The sequence below is a fragment of the Sphaeramia orbicularis genome, chromosome 8 (assembly GCF_902148855.1).
Source record: "Sphaeramia orbicularis chromosome 8, fSphaOr1.1, whole genome shotgun sequence".
Lineage (NCBI taxonomy): Eukaryota > Metazoa > Chordata > Actinopteri > Kurtiformes > Apogonidae > Sphaeramia > Sphaeramia orbicularis.
This window is the reverse complement of record NC_043964.1, coordinates 1,937,722-1,954,520: the sequence shown is the minus strand read 5'-3', so window position 1 is coordinate 1,954,520 and position 16,799 is coordinate 1,937,722. Positions and strand designations below refer to the sequence as shown.

At 43.1% G+C, this 16,799-nt stretch overlaps 1 protein-coding gene across 1 annotated transcript; it reads left to right on the top strand.

Annotated features, from left to right (window-relative positions):
- The first annotated feature begins 265 nt into the window (after positions 1–265).
- LOC115424096 (SE-cephalotoxin-like) lies at positions 266–2,078 on the top strand. The gene has a single exon (XM_030141199.1). It carries the CDS (start codon positions 266–268, stop codon positions 1,937–1,939), a length of 1,674 nt encoding a protein of 557 aa, XP_029997059.1. The 3' UTR covers positions 1,940–2,078.
- The last annotated feature ends 14,721 nt before the right edge of the window (positions 2,079–16,799 follow it).

Sequence of the window (16,799 nt, the reverse complement as noted above, 5' to 3'; positions counted from 1 at the left end):
GTATTATTATTGTTTTTGTTATTGTTAGTGGATCCATCACCATGACGACCAGTCCATTCTGTTCATGCATTAACACTGATATGACTGAACTATTGACCCTTCAGACTTGGGTCCACTTCTGTCTTAAATGTTGACCCTTCAGACTTGGGTCCACTTCTGTCTTAAATGTTGACCCTTCAGACTTGGGTCCACTTCTGTCTTAAATGTTGACCCTTCAGACTTGGGTCCACCTCTGTCTTAAACGTTGTTTCTCTGTGTTTCAGTCATGGCGTTTCCTCGGACGTCCTCCATCGTGCTGTGGTTCTCACTCATCCTCTTTGTTTATTGGACGACCTCGGCTGCTGAGTCACATGACCCTTCACCTGCTGACCTCTCAGCCCTTCGCAGGCTCAAAAGAGAGCTGGATTCAACCACCAAAGAACGGGTCCAGAGTGGGTTCCAGGTGGGCGTAGATTTCCTGACCACGGTCACAGACTTGACGAACCAAATCCAACCTAAGCAGCTGGAATCGGTGTTCAAGGCCCTGGCCAACTTTGCCAGTTTGGCGCCTGGTATCGGAAGTCTGGTCATCTCATTTGTCAACGTGATTTTGGCCTTCGTCCCTCAGGAGGACGAGCTGAAGAATGGCTTCAACGAGGTCAACCGGAGGCTGGACTTGCTAGCCTTCCAGATATCCGACCTATCCACAGACGTGGAGTGGTTCAACTTCGCCAGCGTCTACTCTCGAGATGAGACTCGTATCCTGAACGCCTGGAGGAAGTTAGATGAGTTTCAGCAGAACCTCAAGCTGGTGACGAGTGAAGAGGAGAAGCTGAGGCTGGCCGAGATCTTCGCCAGCTTCTATGAGAACTCAGAGACTGAGAGCAGCGTGGCCAACATCTACCATTACCTGACAGTCACCGGCACGTCTCTGAGCAAGAACATCAACAGCCTGTTGAGGGACAAGTTCAAGTGCAGCATCAGTGAGATAGGCCGCTTTAACCTGTACCTGAGCAGTCTGCTGTGGAAGGGCATGGTCCTCAACCAGCTCTACTGGAAACTCATTGGATTCAGCTCATCAGGTCAACAGCACGAACATAACCGCATGTTCAAGAACGTCTTCAAAGCTCAGAACGATGCTTTGCAGTACTGTCTGGACAACTTTGAGCAGTACTTGGTTAAAGATGTGGAGGTGGTCAGCAAAAGATTCACCAAAGACCAAAAAGAAGACATCGCTGCCAACGTCCGAAAGACTCTGGATGAGAAGTACTTCTGGTACAACTGGACAGTGGTGGTGTACGAGGAGAAGGATGAGGCCAACTACAAACTGGTCGATATGTGGCGTGTACCTGTGGGGGAGCTGGTGGTGGCGGTGGGATACTTCGTCACGGCATGGGACATGGATGACGCAGACGTTGGGCCTGCCCTTCCGAGATGCTTTGCTAATACCCAGTGTTCGAACCTTAAACAGAAGTCCCAGGACTGTAACGTTCAGGTGCTCTCTAGAGAAACCCTCGAAATCGAAGTTGAAAGCTTTACAGATTATGCCAGAGTTTTGCATTATTTCTATCGTGATGCTCCAGTGGTGTTGCCACCGCCTTCTTTCAACCAGGTGGAGTGCACCCTCAATGGTTACAGGTACAAGGTGAACGTCTACCTGTCCAGACGGCTGCCGGTTTGTTCCAGACCTGACACCTGTTTGAACGGAGGCGTGTGCAGGCGGCTGATGGAGTCCAATGAACACCTATGTGACTGTCCTGACGGTTACTATGGAAACAGATGTGAAAGCAGCACCAGCAGCTTCCAGAACGTTGACATCGGTTCCCTGGTGCCGGACATAACCACCCTCAACACCAAACTGGACCGGACAGAGGACAAGCTGGACCGGGTCCTTGACACCCGTCTGAAGCAGATAGAGGACAAGCTGGACCAGGTCCTGAGGACACGTCCGGCCAACTAACGAAGACCTGAACACACATCAACAACATCCACCATCACCGTCGGAGGTTCCAGGTCCTGACCCACTGGGACGTTTATGTCACATGGGAAAGCCTGTGATAATAGGAGTTATTATGGGATGGATGTGTGGTGTGAATATGTCCAACAGATGAATTAATAAACATCAGTGAGTTGGTCCAGTTCAAACAGTGGCTCCACCGGGTCTCTTTGTGTTTCGTTGTGTGACGGTGGGAGGGGTATGCGGTGAAGGAAAAGGGCCAAATGAGAATATAAACTAATATTTAATAATTGGTGACTGGAACTAATCAAATTAACCAAATGGTACAAATTAATATAACAAAAGGAACCGACAACGCCACCCCAGGAATTGCACCTGGAGAATAAAAGGAAATATAAAGCACACAGTTAAGTTGGCTCCAAAAACAGGGTATGAGACGTGATTGAAAAAATATATAAATTAGTTCATTTTGCCATTAGAAATTCTCTTTTCTTTTAAAAAGACCAATCCATGCACATATTACAAAAGAAAGGCTAAATAACTCATGGGGACAAAACAGCAGTAGCCACGCAACTCACTGCTAATCACAGAGAATAGAATAGAATAGAATAGAATAGAATAGAATAGAATAGAATAGAATAGATCTTTTTCTAAGTTGTGGTAGATCTTTTTTGAAGTTGCAGTAGATCTTTTTCTAAGTTTCAGTAGATCTTTTTTGAAGTTGCGTTAGCTCTTTTTCTAAGTTGTAGTAGATCTTTTTGAAGTTGCAGTAGATCTTTTTGAAGTTGCAGTAGATCTTTTTCTAAGTTCTAGTAGATCTTTTTCCAAGTTGCGGTAGCTCTTTTATGAAGTAGATGTTTTTTGAAGTTGCGGTAGATCTTTTTCTAAGTTAAAATAGATATTTTTGAAGTTGCGGTTGATCTTTTTGAAGTTGCGGTAGATCTTTTTGAAGTTGCGGTAGATCTTTTTGAAGTTACAGTAGCTCTTTTTCGAAGTTGCAGTAGCTCTTTTTTGAAGTTACAGTAGCTCTTTTTCGAAGTTGCAGTAGCTCTTTTTTGAAGTTACAGTAGCTCTTTTTCTAAGCTGCAGTAACTCTTGTTGAAGTTGCAGTAGCTCTTTTTGTAAGTTGCGGTAGCTCTTGTTGAAGTTGCAGTAGATCTTTTTCTAAGTTGCGGCAGATCTTTTTTGAAGTTGCAGTAGCTCTTTTTCTAAGTTGCAGTAGCTCTTTTTCTAAGTTGCAGTAGATCTTTTTCTAAGTTGCAGTAGATGTGGAGGCTGTTGAAGTTGTGATTGCATTGTTCTGAAGTCACCGTACAACCCTTTCTTTCCTGCAGTCGTCCAGACGGCAGCATGTCGTACCAGTGGGCTGAAGATGACTTCCATCTGCCCTATGGGGTGGATCGCCTGGTCCTGTCCGCTCCAGAAGACGGGAAAACCTACGTCATGTACCACGGCACCACCAGCACAAATGCTGCTTCCATCGCACTGTTATGGAAAAAATATTACTCTACTAATTTGTCTATAATGAAGAAGGATAAGTTCAAACGTTCAGTGTCAAAGAAATCCCTTTATTAGGAGCTCCATAGAGGAGCAGAGATTAGGGACAGAAAACAATGTTTGTAAACTAAATTGGAAAACTTTGTCTAATGGAAACGGATTGTTCTGTCACACACAGGGAATCGCACCTAGTACGTCAATCTTCTGCTCCACCTCCCTACAGTTCCTCTTCCCCCTCCCCTCTCCTCCTCCTTTCTCCACTCCTCTCTATACTCCAACCTCACAGCTCTGAAGTTCCTCCCAGAAGATGACCACACCTGCCTGCGTCGACCACAGCCAATGGCACACCCACAGACCACCGGCAGCAGGAAGCCACTGTCCGTCCCCCTGAGCATGCAGCTCCTCCTCCTCCTCCTCCTCCTCTTCCTCCTCCCCCTCTGCATCAACCTCAACAGCGTCACACCAGAGCAACTGTCAACATCAGCAACAAACTCAGAGCCGAAGGAAAAAGCAGCTGGGGTGAGACTGTGACTGGTTCTAATCTGAGACAGACTGTTGGATCTGAATCCACCAGACTGTGAAGATGAAGACATCAGTGGTGTCTCCTGTCTGATGGTGGAAGTCTGTGGTGCAGATGGTCCAGTTCTGGTTCATTGTCCATGGTCACCAAAAGACATCAAGGCAAAGGAGGACGAGGCCAAGATGAGGAGATGTGGACGAGACAGAAACAACAGACAACAGCGTTTGGACACCGGCAGCAACGACCTGGAGGATACAGGCAACAAGGGTTCCAAAGCAACTAAAAGGATACAGGCAACAAGGGTTCCAAAGCAACTAAGAGGATACAGGCAACAAGGGTTCCAAAGCAACTAAGAGGATACAGGCAACAAGGGTTCCAAAGCAACTAAAAGGATACAGGCAACAAGGGTTCCAAAGCAACTAAGAGGATACAGGCAACAAGGGTTCCAAAGCAACTAAGAGGATACAGGCAACAAGGGTTCCAAAGCAACTAGGCTGTGAGACACCTACACCTGCACCTCTCTCCCTCTCTCTCTCTCCTCTCCTCCCCCTCTCCCTCTCTCTCTCCCTCTCTCTCTCTCTCCCCCCCCCCCCCCTCTCTCTCCTCTCCTCCCCCTCTCCCCCTCTCTCTCTCCTCTCCTCCCCCTCTCCCCCTCTCTCTCTCCTCTCCTCCCCCTCCCCTGCAGTAGAAGTCCTACACATTCTTACTAACCCACATTCTTCATCTGCACATCAGCTGTCTATACTGACGTCACACACCTACGCCACGCACACACTCACATGTTTTAAACAGTTGTCAATAATATCTTTAGGGTTTGTTTTTTTGGTAAACAACTTCTTGGTAGATTTAGAAACTACAAGTTTAGTTATATTGGGAACAGGGGTTTTACTTCGACGAACATTATCTGACAAACCCATCCTTTCTACAGTATCCAGTGGTGAACCAGTCCAAATGTATTTCACCAAACCAGTGTTGTGCTCACTGTCAGACATTTTTTTTTTCACATTGATTTTTGTTTTCAACGGCATGCCACCCTTAATAAAAAAAAAATTAAAAAAAAAATCTCCTGGCCAGAGACCTTATGGTTCCATTGCACCTCTCATGTTTCAACAACAGTTCAACCACCCTCAGTTCAACCACTGTTCCCAGAATCCACTCCTCACATGTGTGTTGTGCGTCCTCGTTCACACAGTTAATAGGACTTCGGTCCCACAGCGTCCTCAGCCTTTTGGATCACTGACTGGCAGCCCTCACCATCAGTTTCTATTGTTCCTTTATATTTCTGCCAGAAAAGAAAAAAACAAAACAAAACAGGTTTCATTCAGTATGGTACACATTAATAGATCCATGCCATCCTTGGTGGTCATTCTGCATACAACTGTATCCAGTACATAAGTACCATGTATGTCTGATTAAACATTAATAGTTGCCCTCCAAACCCTACTGCCCCTAAAATCTGATTATCGCCCAAAATATTTTGTTGTGTTGTGTCATGTCTGTGATATGTGTTTATAAATGTTTGTGTTGTATGTTTGTGTCTTTGGTGTTCTTGTTGTGTGCGTATGGTACCGGTACAAGAGTTTGTGTGGATTCTGGTGCTGGTTCAGACTGGAGGTGATATTCAGAGTGTCCAGGCTGATGCACCTATAAACTAAAGGACACAGTAGAGGAAAGCATGTGAATCTGAACTTTGTTGTGACAGTGTACAGCTGCTGATGGGCCTAATTATTTATAGGAGTGGATTTTCTGCACATTTTCTGACTTAACGTTTGTGTTTTCTGACTGTGACACCTGCTGAGATGTGACTGATGGTGTTTGGGTTCAACACGACAATGACATGATGAACTTCTTCTACAGATCCTGTGTCTGCAGCAGAAGCAAAGGCCACAAAGAACGCCTCTACCTCCTCCTCTCCCTTCTTCTCACTCCTCCTCTCTCTCCTCTCACTCCTCCTCTCTTCCTCTCTCTCCTCCTCTCTCTTCCTCCTCTCTTCCTCTCTCCTCTCCTCTCTCTCCTCCTCTCTCTTCCTCTCTCTTCCTCTCTCTCCTCTCTCTCTCCTCTCTCTTCCTCTCTCTTCCTCTCTCTCCTCCTCTCTCTTCCTCTCTCTCCTCCTCTCTCTTCCTCTCACTCCTCCTCCCTCTTCCTCTCTCTCCTCCTCTCTCTTCCTCTCTCTCCTCCTCTCATCTTCCTCTCTCTTCCTCCTCTCTCCTCCTCCTCTTCCTCTCTCTCCTCCTCTCTCTTCCTCTCTCTCTCCTCCTCTCTCTTCCTCTCTCTTCCTCCTCTCTCCTCCTCTCTCTTCCTCTCTCTCCTCCTCTCTCTTCCTCTCACTCCTCCCTCTCTCCTCCTCTCACTCCTCCTCTCTCTTCCTCTCTCTCCTCCTCTCTCTTCCTCTCTCTCTCCTCCTCTCTCTTCCTCTCACTCCTCCTCTCTCTTCTTCTCACTCCTCCTCTCTCTTCCTCTCTCTCTTCCTCTCTCTTCCTCTCTCTCCTCCTCTCTCTTCCTCTCTCTCCTCCTCTCTCTTCCTCTCACTCCTCCTCCCTCTTCCTCTCTCTCCTCCTCCCTCTTCCTCTCTCTCCTCCTCTCTCTCCCTCTCACTCCTCCTCTCTCTTCTTCTCACTCCTCCTCTCTCTCCCTCTCTCTCCTCCTCTCTCTCCCTCTCTCTCCCTCCTCTCTCTTCCTCTCACTCCTCCTCCCTCTTCCTCTCTCTCCTCCTCTCTCTTCCTCTCTCTCCTCCTCTCTCTTCCTCTCTCTCCTCCTCTCTCTTCCTCTCTCTTCCTCTCTCTCCTCCTCTCTCTTCCTCTCTCTCCTCCTCTCTCTTCCTCTCACTCCTCCTCCCTCTTCCTCTCTCTCCTCCTCTCTCTTCCTCTCACTCCTCCTCTCTCTTCCTCTCTCTCCTCCTCTCTCTTCCTCTCTCTTCCTCTCTCTCCTCCTCTCTCTTCCTCTCTCTCCTCCTCTCTCTTCCTCTCACTCCTCCTCCCTCTTCCTCTCTCTCCTCCTCTCTCTTCCTCTCTCTCCTCCTCTCTCTTCCTCTCTCTTCCTCTCTCTCCTCCTCTCTCTTCCTCTCACTCTCCTCCTCCCTCTTCCTCTCTCTCCCTCCTCTCTCTTCCTCTCTCTCCTCCTCTCTCTTCCTCTCTCTTCCTCTCTCTCCTCCTCTCTCTTCCTCTCTCTCCTCCTCTCTCTTCCTCTCACTCCTCCTCTCTCTTCCTCTCTCTTCCTCTCTCTCCTCCTCTCTCTTCCTCTCTCTCCTCCTCTCTCTTCCTCTCACTCCTCCTCTCTCTTCTTCTCACTCCTCCTCTCTCTTCCTCTCTCTCCTCCTCTCTCTTCCTCTCTCTCCTCCTCTCTCTTCCTCTCACTCCTCCTCTCTCTTCTTCTCACTCCTCCTCTCTCTTCCTCTCTCTCTTCCTCTCTCTTCCTCTCTCTCCTCCTCTCTCTTCCTCTCTCTCCTCCCTCTCTCTTCCTCTCACTCCTCCTCCCTCTTCCTCTCTCTCCTCCTCCCTCTTCCTCTCTCTCCTCCTCTCTCTCCCTCTCACTCCTCCTCTCTCTTCTTCTCACTCCTCCTCTCTCTCCCTCTCTCTCCTCCTCTCTCTCCCTCTCACTCCTCCTCTCTCTTCCTCTCACTCCTCCTCTCTCCCTTCCTCTCACTCCTCCTCTCTCTTCTTCTCACTCCTCCTCTCTCTCCCTCTCTCTCCTCCTCTCCCTTCCTCTCACTCCTCCTCTCTCTCCCTCTCTCTCCTCCTCTCTCTCCCTCTCACTCCTCCTCTCTCTTTCTCTCACTCCTCCTCTCCCTTCCTCTCACTCCTCCTCTCTCTTCCTCTCTCTCCTCCTCTCTCTCCCTCTCACTCCTCCTCTCTCTTCCTCTCTCTTCCTCTCTCTCCTCCTCTCTCTCCTCCTCTCTCTTCTTCTCACTCCTCCTCTCTCTCCCTCTCTCTCCTCCTCTCCCTTCCTCTCACTCCTCCTCTCTCTCCCTCTCTCTCCTCCTCTCTCTCCCTCTCACTCCTCCTCTCTCTTTCTCTCACTCCTCCTCTCCCTTCCTCTCACTCCTCCTCTCTCCTCCTCTCTCTCCTCCTCTCTCTCCCTCTCACTCCTCCTCTCTCTTCCTCTCTCTTCCTCTCTCTCCTCCTCTCTCTCCTCCTCTCTCTTCCTCTCACTCCTCCTCTCCCTTCCTCTCACTCCTCCTCTCTCTTCCTCTCTCTCCTCCTCTCTCTCCTCCTCTCTCTCCCTCTCACTCCTCCTCTCTCTTCCTCTCTCTTCCTCTCTCTCCTCCTCTCTCTCCTCCTCTCTCTTCCTCTCACTCCTCCTCTCTCTTCCTCTTTCTCCTCCTCTCTCTTCCTCTCACTCCTCCTCTCTCTTCCTCTCTCTCCTCCTCTCTCTTCCTCTCACTCCTCCTCTCTCTTCCTCTCTCTCCTCCTCTCTCTTCCTCTCACTCCTCCTCCCTCTTCCTCTCACTCCTCCTCTCTCTTCCTCTCACTCCTCCTCTCTCTCCCTCTCTCTCCTCCTCTCTCTTCCTTTCACTCCTCTCTCCTCCTCTCTCTTCCTCTCTCTCCTCCTCTCTCTCCTCCTCTCTCTCCTCCTCTCCCTCTTCCTCTCTCTCCTCCTCTCTCTCTTCCTCTCTCTCCTCCTCTCTCTCCCTCTCTCTCCTCCTCTCTCTTCCTTTCACTCCTCTCTCCTCCTCTCTCTTCCTCTCTCTCCTCCTCTCTCTCCTCCTCTCTCTCTTCCTCTCTCTCCTCCTCTCTCCTCCTCTCTCTCCTCCTCTCCCTTCTTCTCAGTCTCCCTCTCATACACACTCCACTCACACACTGCTCACAGCTCCTCCTCTCTTAACTCTCTCTCGTTTCTCCACATGTTCTTTTTCCTCCTAACAGCTCAGCCTGAACAGCTGTTGGTGACATTGACCCTTGGGTGTGTCCCAGTGTCAAAGTGGGGATGCTTAAACACTCAGACCACCCTGCTGCTCTGTAGGGTCTGTGCAGGTCCACCTGGGACACACATAGCCTCAGCCCCTTTCACATTCCGTTTGCCACATCTCCTCCTTTCAGATTCTGCTCTGAATCTCCAAACCCTTTCCTCCTTCTCATCTGGAACATGATCTGCTCTCTTGTTGTGCTGCTTTCTCTCCCATCCTCAAACACATTTGTCTACAGGTAGCTGTGGTCCTGTCCATTCCAGCCTCAGGTCCACTTCACAGCCTTCAACCAGGTGACTTCATGCTGGTCACAGACTTCAGAAGGCCCAACCAGCCACCAGGGTTCACCTCAGTCACTGCAAAAGCTCATCTGTGCATCAGCCGCCTAAAAGGTTCATGACCCACGTCAACACCCAACCAGGTAGACCAGGACCAGAAGTGGCTGACATCAGTGGTAAAACCAAAACCACCAACGAACAGATGGTGAATTCAAACGCTCTGTTCCACCTCTGAAGCTGATGACATTCCTATGTGGGAGCCACCCCCTGAACCAGATCAAGAACATAAACTCATCCTCTCACTTCCTGCTTTCATACATACAGCTAAAACAACCCTGAGTGCAAGCCCAGCGCTGCTCATGGGTCACATGGTTCACATCACACAACCAGTGCACAGTCCATGTTTAGGCCTGTGTTCATGAACTCTGACAGACAGTTCACAGACTTCACTCCTTCTACGTCCTCACCTGAAGAAAGCGCCTGGACTCAGCTGATGGTCATCACACACCAAACAACCATCTCAAGCAGCGTCCCTGACAGTACTCATCATTTTCTTGTCTCTCCTTGTTGTTGTTGTAAAAGTTATCCTTGTATTGTGTCAGGTTCAACCTAAATATTAAGTGTTAGTTATGATCTAGACCTAGACCACGGCCCCGTTCAGGGGGCCTGGATTCAGTGACCTCAGAGCATCCTGTGGTGCCTTGTTCTCCTGTCTGTTTTCAGAGTCCTTCCATCTTTCTTGTGCCCTTACTCCTCCTTCTGAAAATGCCACTACAGTAGTGAAGACAACACATAGGAAGCCACAGTCACAGAACTGGCTCAGTCTTCCTCAACACAGGTCATCTGTCACTAACTCCTGTTGGAAAAAGGCTTTCCTCTACTGAAGTTCACCTTCTCACATTTATTTAACAAAATACAAAAAATAGAGAATAAAATCCATCTGAACTTAAGCACACAGTCCAAACAGCCAGAAAAACTGTGAGCTCCTCTGGGCTCTAATGTCACAGACCCCCCAGGCTCGTAGCACCCCCCAGCTCACCTGAGCATCTTAAAGCTACAAGGTCTGATATTTAGCCTTAGCAACTTGTCTGTACATTGACATGAAGTAACTAAAATGCCATGAGCATGCAAATTATAAAGCACATATTATATTATTATCATTTAACACCTTTTTAAAGGCAATTAAATGATGAACGTTCTAATCACTAATTAATAACAGAACTGAACTGAAAAATGAAAATCTGTGAAAATCTTTATATTACAACACAAACTCTGAAACCTTTGCTCTGAACACACCATAAGATCTAAGAAGGAAATAAAAAACAAAGGTATTACTTTAACATTCTATCCCGTTGAGACTTTAAATATTCCAATAACATTTGATCTGAAGTCTGAAAATGAATGAACTTTAGTATTCAAATAAAGTTATGAAATGAGCCTTTTTAACCATTTTTAACAGAGACCATCTCCAGTAGAGTGCTAGAATATGAGGCCTACAACAGAACTCCCACAAAAATCCCACAAAAAAAAGCCTACTAAAGACAAACTCCGAAGACTTCTAAAAGTAAATTATTATGTGACTCAGTGTTGCACACAAATAACAAACACTGACAATCCTTGTGCTTTTTCCAACTATAGGTGCAGTGGGTAAAAGCAGAACTGGCTCTGACTTATGTTTATTCCAGTGATTAAATACATTTTCTTTCCTTTAATGGGAACACTTATTGCACAACAATTTGAATTCTTACAGTTTGTTGAACAGATGTTCAATTCATTATTCAAAATTCAAAACATATTGCAGCAGAAATGAAATTAGTTTTCCCCCCTTTCCTCATACAGCCCCAGACAACCAGTGACCAAAACCATCTACTGATCCAGCCTGTTTAACACCTGCTGATCTACTAATCCTATCAATAATCATCTTCTACAACATTAAGTCACCAGTAAAACCCACTGAGTTGGATCAATGACAGTAGATGGGAACACTGGGTTTATGTTCAGTTAATTATGTTTTTTTTTCTCTTCAGTTTTCTCTGTTTAGATACAATAACCTTTGAATTTACTGTGAATATTCATGAAGATTTAAATTAAAAATAGGAAATTGCATATAGGTAAATATATCACTTATGTTGAAAATGCAAAATATAGAGGATAATATTACAGGTAAAGCTGCTACCTCACTTGAGAAAAATTTGATTGGAGAGAAGCATTTATTTGGGAACTGGTGCGATAATACTACTGGGTCTGTATGGGTTAAACAAAAGTGCATTTTGAGATTAACAGTTACAGAGACTAACAAAGTTTAAACACACAACTACATACTCCAGAATTACATAACTTTACTTTATACCAGAGTGTATAATGTCACTACACCTGTCAATAGACATATTAATTTTGATTGTTTATGTTATTGGTCAATTAGTCCTTTCAGCCCTAATTATTTTCCTTGATATATAGCGCTTCAAGCCACTCCTTTGAACTAGATCAGACTACACTTGTCAAGATCTGTTTGTTTTTTAATGGCGCTCACACAGGTTTAGTTGATCTCACTGATTACAATAATCTGGTTTCCAACTCGGTTCAACACAAAAGAGATTAGTTTGAGATGTGGCTATATTGCTTCGTCCAGAAGCAACCAGTATAAATGTCTTTTTACTTCCTTCAAAATGAAAGCGTCTTGTAAAATCAAAGCACCCATTTTTATAATTTCACCTAATGAAACAAAGTCCAAACAAATTGAACACACATTATATTTCAGATCCTTTCCGGTGAACCTCACCGACTCCAAACTCCTGTTGCATTTCGGTCCCGTTGGAGATTTAGTTTACCTTTAGGTCCCTTTTCCTGTCCATATGTACGATGACCTCTGTCAAACTGGGCACCCCACAGAAACACAGAAAGTGCACAGACATGTTTGCAGATAATGTCTATTTCAGATATTCCTTGAACAATTTTTTTTTCCAGATGATGAGCCTGTTTCTCTTGGTACTTGGTAAACCTGTTAACATGTTAATAAGAACATCTCTCTGTTTTCTATACATTTGCTTGATGATTACTTAAGAGTCTGTCCTCTAGGAAACCAAAGCATCCCTCCATGATGGTTTAGGAAATCTCTACTTAAATCTTGACGGGGGTGTAGGGATGGATGTGTGTGATTGGTCTTTTTGTTATGGTTTATTCTTAGTGATCAATGAATGATCAAGAGGGGGGAGTATGTAATGGCAAAATTACTTATATCCATATATATTCATATATATTTTCATATATTTCATATATCACATAGGCTTCTAACTCTATTTCAGATATATTCATGTCACTGTGTATTCAGAGCAGTTTGGACCTCTGTGTGTTGTGTCCACAGTAGAAGGCCACACCCACAGTTCTCACAGGGGTCTGATCTCTAAGTTCCTGACACTAACCAAAACACTTTCCACTCATCATCATTTTCTCATGGGACACAGAAGACTACAGTGTGATTTGTATTTTTGGGGTCAGACCGTCTCAGTCTTTGTCTGAGGGGGATCTGTTTCTATGGAGCTCCAAATAAAGGGATTTCTTTGACACTGAACGTTTGAACTTATCCTTCTTTATTATAGACGAATTAGTAGAGTAATATTTCTTCCATAACAGCACTATGGGGGTTTCAGCGGTCCGCAGACGGGATGCTGGGCCCCGGGGTCTACGTCAGCAGAGACCTGCAGAAAGCCAGCCGTTATCCCATCAACCATCCTGAACACGACAAAGTGGTCGTTAGGGTCCTGGTCAAAGTGGGAAAAGTCATTGCCATTAATTACCAGGGCCACCCACTTCAGAAAACCTGGCACCAGTACTACGACACGGCCTGGGTTCCTCCAAACTGCGGGATGGTGAAGAGCGGTCTGGAGGAGGATTGTGTTTGGGATCCGAGCCGAATCCAGATCCAGAGCTTCATCAAACCCCAAGCGGTCCCAGCCAGACCCTTCTGTGGGGGGGGTGCATGGGGCTACAAGTAACTAATAAGTGTCCTGGGACAGCTTTCATTTGTACTTTTTCATTAAAGTCAAGAAAATAAATCAGATTTGTTAAATCGGAGATGTATGTTCTGTCTGATTTTTATTTTCAATTCCATCAATTTCAACACAAAAAAAACAACAAAACTGGAAAAAAATCCAAATCTGACCAAGTGTATTTTTCTCATTTCTAGTCAAAACATCTGATCACACTTAAAACAAGACATAAAAGAGTAACTTCTTTTATGTCTGCTCTGCTCTTTTACCTCTTTTACTTCTTTCTAACCTCTTTTACTTCTTTCTAACCTCTTTTACTTCTTTCTAACCTCTTTAATGTCTTTTACTTCTTTCTAACCTCTTTAACGTCTTTCTAACCTCTTTTACTTCTTTCTAACCTCTTTAACGTCTTTTACTTCTTTCTAACCTCTTTTACTTCTTTCTAACCTCTTTTACTTCTTTCTAACCTCTTTTACTTCTTTCTAACCTCTTTAACCTCTTTCTAACCTCTTTTACTTCTTTCTAACCTCTTTAACGTCTTTTACTTCTTTCTAACGTCTTTTACTTCTTTCTGACCTCTTTAACCTCTTTAACTTCTTTCTAACCTCTTTAACCTCTTTAACTTCTTTCTAACCTCTTTAACTTCTTTCTAACCTCTTTAACGTCTTTCTAACCTCTTTAACCTCTTTCTAACCTCTTTTACTTCTTTCTAACCTCTTTAACCTCTTTCTAACCTCTTTTACTTCTTTCTAACCTCTTTAATGTCTTTTACTTCTTTCTAACCTCTTTAACGTCTTTCTAACCTCTTTTACTTCTTTCTAACCTCTTTAACGTCTTTTACTTCTTTCTAACCTCTTTTACTTCTTTCTAACCTCTTTTACTTCTTTCTAACCTCTTTTACTTCTTTCTAACCTCTTTAACCTCTTTCTAACCTCTTTTACTTCTTTCTAACCTCTTTAACGTCTTTTACTTCTTTCTAACGTCTTTTACTTCTTTCTGACCTCTTTAACCTCTTTAACTTCTTTCTAACCTCTTTAACCTCTTTAACTTCTTTCTAACCTCTTTAACTTCTTTCTAACCTCTTTAACGTCTTTCTAACCTCTTTAACCTCTTTCTAACCTCTTTTACTTCTTTCTAACTGCTGTAATGTCCTGTTTTTTACAGACGTTTGTTTCCAGTAAAGGCAGTGAATCCAAACACATGAATTAATGTCATTGAACTCAGTTGAACAGAGTAAATACAAATGGTTTAATTATTAAATACAGTCCTGTTCCTATGAACTGAACTAAACTGAACTGAATTAACCCCTTTCTAACCATTGTAACCCGATTCTAAGAGTTTTAACCCCTTTCTAACTGCTTTAAGCCTGTTCTAACTATTTTTAACTTCTTTCTAACCTCTTTTACTTCTTTCTTACCTCTTTTACTTCATTCTAACCTCTTTTACTTCTTTCTTTTCTCTTTTACTTCTTTCTAACCTCTTTTACTTCTTTCTAACCTCTTTAACCTCTTTTACTTCTTTCTAACCTCTTTTACTTCTTTCTAACCTCTTTAACCTCTTTTACTTCTTTCTAACCTCTTTTACTTCTTTTACTTCTTTCTAACCTCTTTTACTTCTTTCTAACCTCTTTAACCTCTTTTACTTCTTTCTAACCTCTTTTACTTCTTTCTAACCTCTTTAACCTCTTTTACTTCTTTCTAACCTCTTTTTCTTCTTTCGAACCTCTTTAACTTCTTTCTAACCTCTTTAACGTCTTTCTAACCTCTTTTACTTCTTTCTAACCTCTTTTTCTTCTTTCTAACCTCTTTACGTCTTTAACCTCTTTTACTTCTTTCTAACCTCTTTAACCTCTTTTACTTCTTTCTAACCTCTTTTACTTCTTTCTAACCTCTTTAACCTCTTTTACTTCTTTCTAACCTCTTTAACTTCTTTCTAACCTCTTTAACCTCTTTTTAACCTCTTTAACTTCTTTCTAACCTCTTTAACTTCTTTTTAACCTCTTTAACTTCTTTCTAACCTCTTTAACGTCTTTCTAACCTCTTTAACGTCTTTCTAACCTCTTTAACGTCTTTCTAACCTCTTTAACTTCTTTCTAACCTCTTTAACTTCTTTTTAACCTCTTTAACTTCTTTTTAACCTCTTTAACTTCTTTCTAACCTCTTTAACCTCTTTAACTTCTTTCTAACCTCTTTAACTTCTTTCTAACCTCTTTAACCTCTTTAACTTCTTTTTAACCTCTTTAACTTCTTTCTAACCTCTTTAACTTCTTTTAACCTCTTTAACTTCTTTCTAACCTCTTTAACCTCTTTAACTTCTTTCTAACCTCTTTAACTTCTTTCTAACCTCTTTAACCTCTTTAACTTCTTTTTAACCTCTTTAACTTCTTTCTAACCTCTTTAACTTCTTTTTAACCTCTTTAACTTCTTTCTAACCTCTTTAACCTCTTTAACTTCTTTCTAACCTCTTTAACTTCTTTCTAACCTCTTTAACCTCTTTAACTTCTTTCTAACCTCTTTAACTTCTTTCTAACCTCTTTAACTTCTTTTTAACCTCTTTAACTTCTTTCTAACCTCTTTAACTTCTTTTTAACCTCTTTAACTTCTTTCTAACCTCTGTTAAATCCTCGGTACTACCGTGGTTCAGCTCTCCGTTTAAATAGGGTGCTGATCTCACGTCACTTAGGCCAGGGTCTTACCCTATAGCGCTAGCCGTAGCGATTACTACTCAGCTGAACTTAATTTTTAAACACTCGCCTGCCTCTAACTATCATTAACTCCAACCTCTGCCTCGCTAACTCTGATACCAGAACTGCCAGGAGAAACCCACTCTATGGTCAGTAATAGTACCAGCCCAGTTGGTCTTCGATAGCTGTTTCGTGGATTTAGTGCACTTGTTACATGGCAGGTAATAATTTAAAAGACAGGAACAATAGGCTTTTGGGACACAACAATGGTAGGTGGATTTAGGCTAAAATACCTTCAGGACTTTTGTTGTTATGCACACAATAATGCTAGCGTTTTACAGTCACCAAAATAGGATACCACACAGGGAAATAACTCAAGGAGAATTTAGTAGTTACTTTTTATAAATTTATTGTAGGCAATATAGCAAAGCACAGCATATGCATGAATTAAATTTCAAAGAAAAACTAAATCCATACTCTAAAGCTCTGTGTCTAAAACTAATCTTACTCTATCTAGTACCACATTCCAGTTGATAACCCATATCCCATTAGTTCAGTCTATCAGTTCTTCAAATTGTTTCAGTTATTGCATAGCTTGTAGTTCTCAAGGGGAAAAAAAAAAAAGTAATAAAAATAATAATGGGGTTGAAAGCCCTGTTGCTTCGATCAAAAATTGAAAGAAAGTTGAAATTGGAAAAGTTCCCAAATAAAAATAAATATTTCTCTAACTTCTGCAAAAAGGAAAAATCACAAATTGGTAAAAAGATCAGAATTGGAAAGTGTTGTAAACCCGATAAAATCGGAAAAGTAAAAACTATAAAAATAGAATCCAAAACTCAATCTAAATTAACGAGTTGAATAGACTAAATTCATAGAAAATCCAATAACCAAGAAAAATCGGATAAATGGACCTAAAAACTAATGAATTCTAAAAGTTTATTGAAAAAGATTCAAATTCATAAAGAATTGAAGAATTAGAAAAAGAATCCAATAAGT